Source organism: Perca fluviatilis, chromosome 20 (assembly GCF_010015445.1).
Source record: "Perca fluviatilis chromosome 20, GENO_Pfluv_1.0, whole genome shotgun sequence".
Taxonomy (NCBI): domain Eukaryota; kingdom Metazoa; phylum Chordata; class Actinopteri; order Perciformes; family Percidae; genus Perca; species Perca fluviatilis.
In genome coordinates, this window is record NC_053131.1 from 34,242,403 (window position 1) to 34,258,250 (window position 15,848).

The window sequence follows — 15,848 nt, forward strand, 5'->3', positions numbered from 1 at the left end:
TAAGTGTTCGTGGGATCTGTAAGTGTTCGTAAGTGTTCATAGGATCTGTAAGTGTTCGTAAGTGTTCGTAGGATCTGTAAGTGTTCGTAGGATCTGTAAGGGTTCATAGGATCTGTAAGTGTTCGTAGGATCTGTAAGTGTTCGTAGGATCTGTAAGTGTTCGTAGCATCCGTAAGTGTTCGTAGGATCTGTAAGTGTTCGTAAGTGTTCATAGGATCTGTAAGTGTTCGTAGGATCTGTAAGTGTTCGTAGGATCTGTAAGTGTTCGTAGGATCTGTAAGTGTTCGTAGGATCTGTAAGTGTTCGTAGCATCCGTAAGTGTTCGTAGGATCTGTAAGTGTTCGTAAGTGTTCATAGGATCTGTAAGTGTTCGTAGGATCTGTAAGTGTTCGTAAGTGTTCGTAGGATCTGTAAGTGTTCGTAGGATCTGTAAGTGTTCGTAAGTGTTCGTAGGATCGTAAGTGTTTGTAGTGTTCGATTGTAGTTCGTGGATCTGTAAGTGTTGGTAGGATCTGTAAGTGTTCGTAGGATCTGTAAGTGTTTGTAAGTGTTCGTAGGATCTGTAAGTGTTTGTAAGTGTTCGTAGGATCTGTAAGTGTTCGTGGTGTTGGGATCTGTAAGGTTTTGTAAGTGTTTAGGGATCTGTAAGTGTTCGTAAGTGTTCGTGGGATCTGTAAGTGTTCGTAAGTGTTCGTAGGATCTGTAAGTGTTTGTAAGTGTTCGTGGGATCTGTAAGTGTTCGTGGGATCTGTAAGTGTTCGTAAGTGTTCATAGGATCTGTAAGTGTTCGTAAGTGTTCATAGGATCTGTAAGTGTTCGTAGGATCGGTAAGTGTTCGTAAGGGTTCATAGGATCTGTAGGTGTTTGTTTGGTTACCTGGGTGACGCTGTAGCAGGTGACTTTGGATCCTTTCAGCCTCTTGGCGAGCTCGTGGGTGAAGAGCATGTTACACAGCTTGCTGTTGCAGTACGCCTGGAAGAACTGCCAGCTGTACCTGCCGGTGCCCAGGTGTTTGTTCACCGCCAGAGCCTGGAAACAACAAAACGTTCATTAACACAGGATCGCCTGAGACTATGTCATCTGTGCACGTGTCAGCCTCGAGCGACAGAAGAGGAATGTTTTCTGCAGAGAGGAATGTCTTCATGTGACAAAGTAAATATAAGGACAAAGGAATCCCTAATTACAAGAACCAGTTTCAATGCTGAATAAAAACTCGACTGCATCTGAGTCAGAGAAAAACCTGTTTTCAGATTGATTGTGAAAGAGACAAAGTATCAGCAGTAGTGAAGCTAAATTCCCATACAGTTGTATGACTGTTCTCAAATCAGGTTATATGTGTGTGTGTCTGTGGGTGTGCAAGCGTGCGTGATATGTGTGTGTTTGTGTGTGTGTGTGCATGTGTTTGTCTGTGTGTGTATCTGTGTGTGTGTTTGTTTGTGTGTGTATCTGTATCTATGTATGTGTGTGCGTGCGTGTGTATCTGTGTGTGTGTTTTTGTTTGTGGGTGCATGCATGTGTGTGTGTTTTGTGTGTGTGTGTGTGCTTGCGTGTGTGTGTCTGTGTGTGTACACATTTAAAAAAAAAAAAGCTTCATTATAGTTACCCAGTTCTCTAATTTTAACCAGTATGTAGTATTATTGTCCTGCAGTCTCAGTGATTTACCTCCAGGTCACGCCCCGATAGGGGACAAACGGGTCTGTTGTCCGGGCCCACAGTAGGGGAGCCAGAACAGAACGGGGCCCAGAACTGGGCCCTCATTAAATTATGGAATAATTGAAAAAAATTTTAAATAGGCCTATTTGTGGAAAAAATATGTAATATTGAGTTACATAGCTTTTATTTTTTCCTAATTTCTTGATGTGGTCAAGCCCCCCCCACAAAATTGCCATTACAAAAGTTTGTTGTATTGGAGTATGCTCAAAATTCCGTCAGCACAAGTCCGTCTCAAAAAAAAAAAAATAGGCCTTAGATTCTAAACAAATATTTTAAAAAAGGTGGTGACGTGAAGCTGGAACTGTCAACTGAGCAAGGTAAGAACCAGCGCAGCCAACGTTAGCTTGTAACGTAGCTAACAGCAGCTCCATGTTAACCATTGCTCAAAAAGCCTGAACAACACTTCTCTGACAGAAACAGTTGGTTTGTAGCTCCACAGTAAGGATGACAGAGAGAGACCAGCTGCTGCAGGGGACAGAGGGTGATGCGGGGGCCCGCTCCGCAACGGAGGGACAGAGTCAGGCTACCGTGAGAGAGAAGAGAGAGAGAGAGAGGGAGAGGGAGGGAGGGGAGAGAGGGGGGGGGGGGAGAGAGAGAGAGAGAGAGAGGGAGGGGGGGGAAGAGAGAGAGAGAGAGAGAGAGAGAGAGAGAGAGAGTGGAGGGGCCCTGCCCTGTCGGAGAGTGTGAGCAGGATGGATCAGAGACTGATCACATTAATTTCAGTGAGAGATGTGGAGGAGAGGAGAGGAAGATCAGATTAGAGGAAGAGCAGATTAGAGGAAGAGCATAGGAGAGGAAGAGCAGAGGAGAGGAAGAGCAAGGAAAAAGGAGAGATCTGGGCGCGGGGGCCCATCTAAGCTTATCTCGTTCCGGCCCAGGCAAGACTGTCAGCTGGCCTGCTCCAGGTGTGTGTGTGTGTGTGTGTGTGTGTGTGTGTGTGTGTGTGTGTGTGTGTGTGTGTGTGTGTGTGTGTGTGTGTGTGTGTGTGTGTGTGTGTCAGAGCCCTGCTCCTCAGCGGCACAGGGTATTGGTCGCTAACAGCTGGGGCTGAGTGGCAGCTGTTCTCGGCAGACCCTTGTGCGACTGAGCAGCCCTATTCAGGGACCGCACTGCTCACCTCGAGCTGAGGAAAGGCCTAGAAAAGGTGGCCTAAAAAATGCCCACTCAACTCACACCTGGACAGGATACCGTGCCTGTCGGGTCATTCCATTTCTGCGGTCGAAACAAAAGAAACAAATCCTACAATCTTAAACTGGCAACGTGGAACATAAGAACCCTCCTGGACTCCTATGGCAGGTCTCAAAGACCCCATAGAAGGATAGCCCTGGTTGCAGCCGAGTTGAGATGCTATGATATTGACATTGCTGCCCTGAGTGAAACCAGGCTCCTTGATGAGGGGTCTCTAACCGAGGAGGGCATGGGCTACACCTTCTACTGGAAAGGCTATCTCCCAGGTGGACAACATCTGCATGGTGTTGGAGTGGCCATTAAGAACACACTACTGCCAAGACTCACTGAAACACCTTTGGGCATCAGTGAAAGACTGATGACCCTCCGTATCCCCCTGGTGAAGAACCGCTATGCCACACTTCTAAGTGTGTATGCTCCAACTCTACCATCTGACCGTGAGTCTAAAGACTCCTTTTACCAGATACTGGATGAGGCTCTCCAACAGATCCCCAGGAGTGACAAGATCCTCCTGCTTGGGGACTTCAACGCTCGTGTTGGGCAGTGGGATATGGAAAGGAGTACTTGGCAGGCATGGGATTGGTCAGGCCAACTCAAATGGCATGAGGTTACTTACCCTCTGCTCTGAGCACGACCTGACCATAACCAACACCATCTTCCAGCAAAAGACCAAATACGAAACATCATGGATGCACCCACGTTCCAAACATTGGCACCTGATTGATTATGTCATTGTGAGACGTTCTCATAACCCGGGCCATGAGAGGTGCAGAATGCTGGACAGATCACCGCATGATCATGACCAAGGTCCTCATGAAAGTGTGCCCCCCTCATGCAAAAACGTGGACCCAGCAGGAGACGTTTAGACTGTGGCCGCCTGGAAGTCACTGCTATAAGGAATGAGTTTCGTCGCTACCTGGCTGAGAAACTATGGGAGCTAGAACCCCTCCTGAGGGGTGGAAACAGCAGTGGACCTCTATTACTGCAGCCCTTCATGAAGCAGCAGGTGTGTACTGGCAATAGTGCTTTTTAACATCTTCCTCATATGTGTCACCCAGCTTCTCCCCAAGGACATTGAAGACAGTAGTGGGGTGACAGTCGTGTACAGGCTGGATGGTAACCTCTTTGATATCAGGAGGCTGCAGGCAACCACCAAACTGCACAGAGTGAGAATACTTGAGCTGCAGTATGCAGATGACTGCGCTCTCGTATCTCACTCCCCACAAGACCTCCAGTCTGTCTTAAATGCAGCAGTCAGGGCATACAGCAGGATGGGGCTGACCATTAACACCACCAAAACAGTGGTAATCTGCCAGTGGGATGCTAACATCCCACCCACACCACCCATCTTCAGTGTTGCAGATGAAAAACTGTCAGCTGTCCCATCATTCAAATACCTGGGGAGCATTATTTCTGAAGACAATAGCTCATTGACAATGAGATCCAGAACAGAATTAAACAAGCATCAGCTGCCTTTGGGAGACTCCGGCTGCGGGTTTTTCAGAACCAGAACCTTCATCTCAATACAAAAACCTGCGTCTACTAAGCGGTCTGCACCCTCCTCTACAGCTGTGAGGTCTGGGTTACTTACAGCCGCCACATCAAGTCCCTGGAACGCTTCCACATCTGCTGTCTCCAGCACATCCTGGGAATCACTTGGCCTGACAGAGTGCTTGCCTCGTTCGATGTGTCCCCGTGTGTTATTGTTTGTTTGTGCTGTCTTATTGTAACTTGGCTTCGTTCTGGTGTGTTTTGGGTGTTGTGTGTGTGGTCTCATTTTCTCCGTCTGATGTTCCCGTGTCAGTTGTGTGTGTTTGTGTGTTATGTAATTGTGGGGTGTCTTTGTAGTATGTGTGTGTGTGTGTGTGGGTGTGTGTGTGTTTTTTGGGGAGTGTGTGGTATTTGTGTGTTCTTATGGTGTTTGTTGTGTGTGTGTGTGTCCGTGTGTTTTGTTTTTTTTGTGACCTGCGTGTGGTGTATGTGTATTGTGTGTGTTTTTGTGTTGTTGTTCATGTGGTAAGGGCTTATGCGTCTGTGTGTGTGTTGGTAACTCATGTCGTGTGCAATGTGTATGTTGTGGTGTGTGTGGTGTTCTTGTTGTGTGTGTGTTGTGTTGTGTGTTTTTTGTGTGTGTTGTGTTTTGTTGTGTGTGGTGTTTTTGGTGTGTCTTTTGTGTTGTTTTTGTGTGTGTGTGTTTGTGTGTGTCTTTGTTGTGTGGTGGTGTCTGTGTGTTTTGGTGTGGTGTGTTGTGTGTTTGTTGTTGTTGTGTGTGTGTGTTCCTGATTTTACCTCCAGGTCAATGTGTCCCTGTGCATATTGTGTGTGTGTGTGTCCTGTCTGTGTGTGTGTCCTTGTGTGTGTGTGTGTGTCGTGTGTGTGTGTGTGTGTGTCTCTGTCTGTGTGTGTGTGTGTGTGTCTCTGTGTGTGTGTGTGTGTGTGTGTCTGTGTGTGTGTGTGTGTGTGTGTGTGTGGTTTCTGTCTGTGTGTGTGTGTGGCTTGTGTGTGTGTGTGTTTGTGTGTGTCTCTTGTCTGTGTGTGTGTGTCTGTGTGTCTGTGTGTGTGTGTGTGTGTGTTTCTGTCTGTGTGTTGGTCTCTGTCTGTGTGTGTGTGTGTCTCTGTCTGTGTGTGTGTGTGTGTGTGTGTGTGTGTGTGTGTGTGTGTGTGTGTGTGTGTGTGTGTGTGTGTGTGTCTCAGTGATTTACCTCCAGGTCGATGTGTCCCCAGCGGTAAGCCATGGAGGACAGCGTGACGACTCGTCCTCCTCCGTCCTCCTTCAGACGCTCCAGCAGCAGATACGTCAACAGGAAGTGACCCAGGTGGTTCACCCCGAACTCAATGCCGAAACCGTCTTCTGTCCGCCCGTCGGCCACCAGACCTGCAGGACACACACATTCACATTTCAACATCGTTTCCAGCATTCAAAATCGGTTCCTCCGTCACTTTTTGTTTCCATGAAAACAACCTTCCAAGCTGTCGTCTCTGTGATGCCGAAACATAAACAAACTGAAACCATAACTCCAACCTGGAAACATACTTTACTGAGACGGTCCTCCTCTGAAAAAACGCAGACACAAGTCGCTTGCTCAAGCAGCAATTACATTTACTTTTATCACCTTCTGAGTCACGTGCGAAGTAACATCTGTGTTCAGGTGCATTATGAGCGTGCTGGTCTTACAGGGAGGTGTGTTCAGGTGCATTATGAGCGTGCTGGTCTTACAGGGAGGTGTGTTCAGGTGCATTCTGGACAGGGAGGTGTGTTCAGGTGCATTCTGGGCGTGCTGGTCTTACAGGGAGGTGTGTTCAGGTGCATTATGAGCGTGCTGGTCTTACAGGGAGGTGTGTTCAGGTGCATTCTGGGAGTATTGCTATCTTGAGGCAGCGGGAAGTGATCGCGCCATTGACCAACAAAAACCTGGTCTAAAGTCAATAACGCAGCATTTCATGTTATTTTAACAGAGCATTAGTAAAATGCTCCTAGGCTCGTGCACAGCGCGCGCACACTATGCTTGTTACACACACAGGGACGCACAGCAGCACACACACACACACACACACACACACACACACACACACACACATGCAGAAGATTACAAATCAAAATATAACGGTGCAAATCCTCCATCATAACAGCAATGCTCCAAGGTCCAAACGCGCCTGGCTTTTAAAGGGAATGGGAGCTGATCTCTGATTGGTTTATTGCATGTTACGCCCAAAACACACCTCTGATTAATGAAGACACTAAGTACAACCCTTTAGAACCAGGCGCCCGGCACACAGACACGTTTTTCCACCGTCAAACTAGCAAAAGTGGATTTGGACACGCCCTAAACACACCTGCACCAGGCGCTTCATGCCGAGCGCTTAGATCATTAAAATAGGAACCTGGATGTTGAAATGAAAGTGGGTCAGCTGCTCTGCTCTCTCTGTTTGTCCTGAATGTAACTCCGGTGTCAGGTACACCAGAGTTACACACAAAAGGAGACAACAGGTCTTTGTTTCTGTGAATAACTTTGTTTTGTTAAACTTTGTGTGAGTGAACTGAGTGATGAGTGATAATCAGGTGTGTCTGTACCTGCTGTCCACCCAGAATGATTTACTGACAGGTAAGTTCAGGTATGTATGTCAGAATATGTTTTTGTAACACATTTTCATGACGTTTGGTCAGGATCTCAAGGCCTCATTTTTCAACGTGCAGGCCAAAACAACCTATTAAGGTTAGTGTGTGTGTGTGTGTGTGTGTGTGTGGGAGGGAGGGAGGGGTTAAGAGATTTTGTTTAAGTAACAAACAGGACACAAACCTTGGTCTTTATCGATAGTTTCAAGTCTTCAACACAGCATGATGTTCATTTAGTAAGTGATTCTCCCATTTATTTGAAAACAGATGATAAAGCAGGGGATGCTTTAGGACCAATCAGGACAGAGGCTTAGCGATGCTAACCATGCTAACACTGTGGACATTAAAGTAGACCTCAATTTGTTTCTGGCTGTTCTCTGTGTTTACATCTTAAAGTGTTACATATTATGCTTTTTGCCTTTTTCCCTTTCCTTTATTGTGTTGTATATCTTTTTTGAGCATGTTAGAGGTTTACAAAGTGAAAAAGCCCAAAGTCCTCCCCCAAAGGGACTTACCATCTCCAACAGAAAACACAGTTCACCAACTGCTCCAAACAGCTCTATTGTAGTCCAGCCTTTACTTCAGAGACAAGACACGTTATAATGCTCGCCTAGCTGCTAGCATGGCACACCCTCATACTCTGCTTCTGACTGGCTAGTAGTCCTTACCTAGGTACTGTCAGGGCACACCCTCATACTCTGCTTCTGACTGGCTAGTAGTCCTTACCTAGGTACTGTCAGGGCACACCCTCATACTCTGCTTCTGACTGGCTAGTAGTCCTTACCTAGGTACTGTCAGGGCACACCCTCATACTCTGCTTCTGACTGGCTAGTAGTCCTTACCTATACTGTCAGGGCAGCCTCATACTCTGCTTCTGACTGGCTAGTAGTCCTTTACGCGTAGGTACCTGCTCGCCCTCATACTCTGCTTCTGACTGGCTAGTAGTCCTTACCTAGGTACTGTCAGGGCACGCCCTCATACTCTGCTTCTGACTGGCTAGTAGTCCTTACCTAGGTACTGTCAGGACACGCCCTCATACTCTGCTTCTGACTGGCTAGCAGTACTTACTGCGCATGTGCGACTCCCAACAAAGTGTCTCACTCTGTAGCTAAAACAGAGAGCTCAACACACAGGGTGAAAAGAGGAGCTGCAGCAATGTGCAGTACAACAAAAATCTAAAATTAAACCATGTAAACCTACTCTATTCATATAATTATGAACCTGAAAATGAGCACTTTAAACTTTAACCCTCTAAGTGTGTGTGTGTGTGTGTGTGTGTGTGTGTGTGTGTGTGTGTGTGTGTGTGTGTGTGTGTGTGTGTGTGTGTGTGTGTGTGTGTGTGTGTGTGTGTGTGTATGCGCGTGCGTACCAGCGTTGTTGATGAGCAGATCCAGCCTGGACTCAGTTTTCAGGAACGTTGATGCGAAGCAGCGGACCGACTTCAGGCTGGCCAGGTCCAGCTGCATGTACAGCAAGTCGGTACTTCCTGTTTCCTGGAACGAGATCGTGGTCAGAACGACAAACGTCCGATATACTCGCGTTATTTGGCCGACTGGTTGGCCAGACGAGAAACTGTCTGTACGCGATCTGTGCTGCCTGCACGATCCGATATGCGCATAAATACGTAGTAGAAAACGTGATGGCATTTGTATCAGGCATGCGTTGAAACACTTGACGGCCAGGCGGCTCAACTGGCGCCATATTTTACATTTTATGTTATACATTATGCAGTTCACGGTAGGTCTGTTTTATAAAGATATTTAAATTAAGTACTTATTGTCACTGATCCAATACATCAAAAATATCCACGTCAGTTTACTAAGTCTTGGCGATGTTTTTAAATGTAGCTTACACCATGCATTAAGAGGTGTTTACACGGTTGCCAATCCAAAATCATAAAGGAATTGTGACATGTTACATGAACATACACCATTTTGGTTACATGTGGAATGAAGTCTGAGTCTTTTTTTCAAATACGCCACACTTTCGGCGCATAAATTGGCGATTGATGCGCAAAATATGCAGGGCTTGCATGATTTCATAATCCCCGCATTTTCGTTGCAAAAAAGTCCCATAATATACAGTACAGGCCAAAAGTTTGGACACACCTTCTCATTCAATGTGTTTCTTTATTTTCATGACTATTTACATTGTAGATTCTCACTGAAGGCATCAAAACTATGAATGAACACATATGGAATTATGTACTTAACAAAAAAGTGTGAAATAACTGAAAACATGTCATATTTTAGATTCTTCAAAGTAGCCACCCTTTGCTTTTTTGATAACTCTGCAAACCCTTGGTGTTCTCTCAATGAGCTTCATGAGGTAGTCACCTGAAATGGTTTTACCTTCACAGGTGTGCTTTGTCAGGGTTCATTAGTGGAAGTTTTTCCCTTATTAATAAAAAAGCAAAGGGTGGCTACTTTGAAGAACCTAAAATATAAGACATGTTTTCAGTTATTTCACACTTTTTTGTTAAGTACATAATTCCATATGTGTTCATTCATAGTTTTGATGCCTTCAGTGAGAATCTACAATGTAAATAGTCATGAAAATAAAAAGAAAGCACGATTGAATGAGAAGGTGTGCCCAAACTTTGGCCTGTACTTATCTTAGCAGAAAGTTGAAAAAGGTGTCTGTTTACTTCACACAAGAGCAGCCATTCTCCCCTGTTGCCATGGGAACATTATGAAGTGACGTAATTACGCGACGATGGTGTTGGGGGGGGGGGGAATCACTTTTTTTTTTTTTTTTTTTCATCAACTGTTTTTGCAAGTTCCCACAATTTCATCGCATAAAATTGCATAAATATCATATACAGCATATTCCATCAGCATTTTTTAAGAAAACGTGCCGCATAATCAAGGATTTTTGCCCCGCAACAATCACAAAAAAACTCAAATTTTTTCTGGAAGGACTGACTACTCACTGTATCATCGTTCTGTAATCACGAAATATGCTTCCCATTGAAATACATTGCTTTAGAATTCGTAATCACCATTACCTTCACCTGCCGTGAGACCGGGCTGTCAAAACAGCAACATCCACAAACCAACAGCTGCTGCATTGGTTGTTTTTAGGGTTAGTGTTTTAACCGTCTGGGGTCCCTACCTGTTTTATATCTGCGATGGCGGTCTCGGCTTTGGTCCGGTTTCGGCAGGCGAGGATCACCCGGGCGCCCTTCCTGGCCAGGTGCAGCGCCGTGGCTTTACCGATGCCGGTGTTCCCTCCTGCAGCCAGAAAACACAACATATAAATAATGCAGAATGGGAGTGTCAAGAAAAAGAATACATCTGTAAAAGAATAACAAAATAAATGTGGGAATATACAACTGTTTAGTCAGTACTTTTAAAGGAATATGCCACCGTTTGTTGAAATAGTTCTTATCACGGTCTCCCCTGGCTGTAGATAGGTGGGCCAACGCGTTGTTTGTCTCAGTGCAAGTAATTAAGTTAGTAATTAGTTTTTTTGTCTTTTGTCGGCTCACTTTTACTCACAACATGCTAACCGGCAACATAGGATTCCATTCACTACGCTAAGCTAACTAGCGGCGGCGCTGCTGGAGTTGCACCGGACTAAAACGATGCATGCACAAAAAATGCGTTGGCCCACCTATCTACATCTAGGGGAGACCCCACCTATCTCCAGCTAGAGGAGACCCCACCTATCTACAGCTGGGGAGACCCCACCTATCTACAGCTAGAGGAGACCCCACCTATCTACAGCTAGGGGAGACCCCACCTATCTACAGCTAGAGGAGACCCCACCTATCTACAGCTAGGGGAGACCCCACCTATCTACAGCTAGGGGAGACCCCACCTATCTACAGCTAGGGGAGACCCCACCTATCTACAGCTAGGGGAGACCCCACCTATCTACAGCTAGGGGAGACCCCACCTATCTACAGCTAGAGGAGACCCCACCTATCTACAGCTAGGGGAGACCCCACCTATCTACAGCTAGAGGAGACCTCACCTATCTACAGCTAGAGGAGACCCCACCTATCTACAGCTAGAGGAGACCTCACCTATCTACAGCTAGAGGGAGACCCCACCTATCTACAGCTAGAGGAGACCTCACCTATCTACAGCTAGAGGAGACCCCACCTATCTACAGCTAGAGGAGACCCCACCTATCTACAGCTAGAGGAGACCCCACCTATCTCCAGCTAGGGGAGCCCCACCTATCTACAGCTAGAGGAGACCCCACCTATCTCCAGCTAGGGGAGACCCCACCTATCTACAGCTAGAGGAGACCCCACCTATCTACAGCTAGAGGAGACTCCAACTATCTACAGCTAGAGGAGACCCCACCTATCTCCAGCTAGGGGAGACCCCACCTATCTACAGCTAGAGACCCCACCTATCTACAGCTAGAGGAGACCTCACCTATCTACAGCTAGAGGAGACCCCACCTATCTACAGCTAGGGGAGACCCCACCTATCTACAGCTAGGGGAGACCCCACCTATCTACAGCTAGGGGAGACCCCACCTATCTACAGCTAGGGGAGACCCCACCTATCTACAGCTAGGGGAGACCCCACCTATCTACAGCTAGAGGAGACCCCACCTATCTACAGCTAGAGGAGACCTCACCTATCTACAGCTAGGGGAGACCTCACCTATCTACAGCTAGAGGAGACCCCACCTATCTACAGCTAGAGGAGACCCCACCTATCTACAGCTAGAGGAGACCCCACCTATCTACAGCTAGAGGGAGACCTCACCTATCTACAGCTAGAGGAGACCCCACCTATCTACAGCTAGAGGAGACTCCACCTATCTCCAGCTAGGGGAGACCCCACCTATCTACAGCTAGAGACCCCACCTATCTACAGCTAGAGGAGACCTCACCTATCTCCAGCTAGAGGAGACCCCACCTATCTACAGCTAGGGGAGACCCCACCTATCTACAGCTGGGGGGAGACCCCACCTATCTACAGCTAGGGGAGACCCCACTTATCTACAGCTAGGGGGAGACCCCACCTATCTACAGCTAGGGGAGACCCCACCTATCTACAGCTAGAGGAGACCTCACCTATCTACAGCTAGAGGAGACCTCACCTATCTACAGCTAGAGGAGACCTCACCTATCTACAGCTAGAGGAGACCCCACCTATCTACAGCTAGGGGAGACCCCACCTATCTACAGCTAGGGGAGACCCCACCTATCTACAGCTAGGGGAGACCCCACCTATCTACAGCTAGAGGAGACCCCACCTATCTACAGCTAGGGGAGACCCCACCTATCTACAGCTAGAGGAGACCCCACCTATCTACAGCTAGGGGAGACCCCACCTATCTACAGCTAGAGGAGACCCCACCTATCTACAGCTAGGGGAGACCCCACCTATCTACAGCTAGGGGAGACCCCACCTATCTACAGCTAGAGGAGACCCTCACCTATCTACAGCTAGAGGGAGACCCCACCTATCTACAGCTAGAGGAGACCCCACCTATCTACAGCTAGAGGAGACCCCACCTATCTACAGCTAGAGGAGACCCCACCTATCTACAGCTAGGGGAGACCCCACCTATCTACAGCTAGAGACCCCACCTATCTACAGCTAGAGGAGACCTCACCTATCTACAGCTAGAGGAGACCCCACTTATCTACAGCTAGAGGGAGACCCCACCTATCTACAGCTAGGGGAGACCCCACTTATCTACAGCTAGAGGAGACCCCACCTATCTACAGCTAGGGAGAACGTGATGAGCCCTATTTCAACACACGGTGGCACATCCCTTTAAATACTATTACAACCGTTTAGTCTAAATTTGTTTATGTCCGTGTTTGAACGGTGACCAGAAACCTGTCAGGGTAACGTTAGCTATTGATGTAAAATATTGTATGTTCTTAGCTCACCATTGCATGTTTAAGTAACCTTGCTTTTTGTACATGATGTGTATATTTACTTTCTTTATATATGCTTTAACTTTCTTCTGAAAAATGACTTTCTTTCTATCTCTTAGTGTGTTCTTTTCAGACATTGAAGTGGATGGAGAGGCAGTAGAGGCCGGCTTGCTGAACATATGGTGGCATTCCTCCGTGGTCAACGACTGCAGGCAGCGAACAGGCATGCCTGGTTGGGAATCACTGCAGTAAACACACACACACACACACACACACACACACACACACACACACACACACACACACACACACACACACAGACACACACTCTCTACACACACACACACAGACACACAGAGACACACAGACACACACTCACACACAGACACACACACAAACACACAGACACACACTCTCACACACCACACACACACACACACACACACTCACACAGACACACACACACACAGACACACACTCTCTCACACACACACACACACACACACCTCACTCACTCACTCCACTCACTCACCCACTCACTCACTCACACACACACACACACACACACACACACACACACTCACACACAGTCACTCAAACACACACTCACAGACAGACACACACTCTCTCTCTCACACACACACACACACACACACACACTCACACAGTCACTCAAACACACACTCACACTCACACCACACTTCACACACACACAGACACACAGTCACACACACACACACACACTCACTCACACTCTCACACACACACACACACACACACACACACACTCACACACTCTCTCACACACACACACACACACACACTCACACTCTCTCACACACACACACTCACAAACAGACACACTCTCACACACACACACAGACACACACTCCACACACACACACACACACTCACACACACAAAGACACACACACACACACACAAACTCACACACACAGACACACACAGGCTAGGTTCTAACGGCTCTGACAGGCAGACTGACCTGTGATGATGACGGTCTTCCCGGCCACCGCTGCGTTGCCGTGACATTTGGATCTTCTGAAGAGCGTCTGCGTGAGGAACACGTAACCTCCGAGCACCACGGCGGCCAGCAGCAGCAGGTGAAACATGTTTACGATGCCCGTCCGATCCTCCCGACACTCGCTGACTGTCTGAGAGCGCAGCTCTGCTTGTCTATAAAGCTGCTGCTGCTGGGACTCACCTGTCGGACCGGTTCCCCCTTTCTTAGGCGGGACGGTGAGTCACAGCTCAGACCGGTCCGACCGGTTCTTTACCGTTCTTCACCTGAAACTTACAGCTGACAGTTTGACTTTTCACCCACTGATTGTCCTGAACTCCCTGAACTAGGGAAGGAGAAGTCTCTTTTCCTGAACTTTACCTTTACCTCTTTACCTGAACTTTCTGTTTAACCTCTTGGGTCAAATCTGACCCGTTTTCAGAGTTTCTACATCAGAAATATGAGTTTCTTTCAACCAAATTACCCAAAAATAACATAAATCGTTCCATAAAACGCTCTTTGCAACTTAACCTTAACGGGACTGTCAGACACCACCTACCAAGAGCCTGGGTAGGTATACCCCAAGGGGGTAAGCTTCGCTTCAGAACTCGAACCTCCTATGGCGCCATTGTGTTGCTACCAAGCCATCACCTCCCGTTAGCATCCCATTGACTCCCATTCATTCTGACGTCACTTTGACAGAGAATAACTTTACATCTGAAGAGTTTAAAGACTCTATTTGTCCGTTGTTTATTTCTAAAGAAACACGACAATGTATAAAAGGCCCATTACCTTGTAGCTCACGTTATGGCTCCGTAGCAGACGCTTTTATAACAATAGCTAACGATTGGGTCATAACCACGAGACTTACTGTCACACAGTAGAGGAATTACGTATAGTACAGGAGACTCACAGCAGTTTGACTCCAACCTGTTAGGTTTATTCTAATGTTAACTAGCATGTTAGTGATCAGTAATAGCCTGTGTCTATGTTATCTCCTTACATATACCCACGCCTCCGTCTCTGTAAGATTGGGAATGATTGAGATTCTCTCGGCACAGCTACCAGAAGACTTCACACTCAGACAGGTTGCTCACGCCACATCTAATCCTCAAGCTCAGCTGGAGGCTGCCAGTAACGCCAGCCAGCACCGGGAAAGAGACTTCTAACATCCTTCACTGGTCATATATATATATATATATATATATATATATATATATATATATATATATATATATATATATATATATATATATATAAGAATGGACCAACAGATATATATATATATATATATATATATATATATAAAGATTATTTTTGACCCAGGAGAACAACCAACACTTCACGTTTTTTAGACCTATTGTTCGATGCTTTTTTAAACATTTTTGGCGGGTTTTTAACTTGTGTTGTCGTCCCATCGTTCATGCAACTTTTCACTTTTCTTGGTCAAAATTTAAACTTTCTTTTCATTATTATAATTAACCTGATTATTTCAGGTTCGGCCACCGTAGGAGGAGGGGCTAGAAAGTAATATTCAGTTGGTTGTCGTATACAATTTCACCGCTAGATGGGAGAAATTCTTACACAATGGAGCTTTAAGATCATTTTTGGGGGGTATTCCTTTTATTTCAGAATGACAGTGGGTAGACAGGAAAGGGGGAGAGAAAGACAGGGGATGACACACAGCAAAGGGCCGCAGGTCGGATTTGAACCCGGGCCGCTGCAAAGGACCTACATTGGGCGCACGCTCTTACTAGGGGGGCCTGAGGTCGCGCCCTGACATTGCTTTTAACAATAAAAGTTAAATGTATACAAATGCACCGATCTATAACAACTTTTATTTTCATTGTCACAATTCTTTTAAATATCAACATAACCAAATCAACACAACTCAGGCGTAAACTAATCTTTGTGCCTTAGGCCGCCTTCCCACTGGCACTTGAAATCAGCTCCGTAAC

At 46.6% G+C, this 15,848-nt stretch overlaps 1 protein-coding gene across 2 annotated transcripts in view; it reads right to left on the bottom strand.

Moving 5' to 3' along the window:
* The window catches only part of LOC120549318 (dehydrogenase/reductase SDR family member 13-like), a 15,670-nt gene extending 1,577 nt beyond the window's left edge, over positions 1–14,093 (bottom strand). The window contains exons 1-5 of one of the 2 annotated variants that reach the window (XM_039786146.1): positions 13,876–14,093; positions 10,130–10,248; positions 8,385–8,508; positions 5,604–5,776; positions 886–1,029 (exon numbers count right to left, since the gene is read on the bottom strand). In XM_039786146.1, the coding sequence (XP_039642080.1) occupies positions 886–1,029; positions 5,604–5,776; positions 8,385–8,508; positions 10,130–10,248; positions 13,876–14,002 (687 nt within the window). In that variant the 5' untranslated portion in view covers positions 14,003–14,093. Of the gene's footprint in view, positions 1–876; positions 1,030–5,603; positions 5,777–8,384; positions 8,509–10,129; positions 10,249–13,875 lie in introns of both variants that reach the window. The other variant, XM_039786144.1, reaches the window with a different exon arrangement.
* Positions 14,094–15,848: the final 1,755 nt, after the last annotated feature.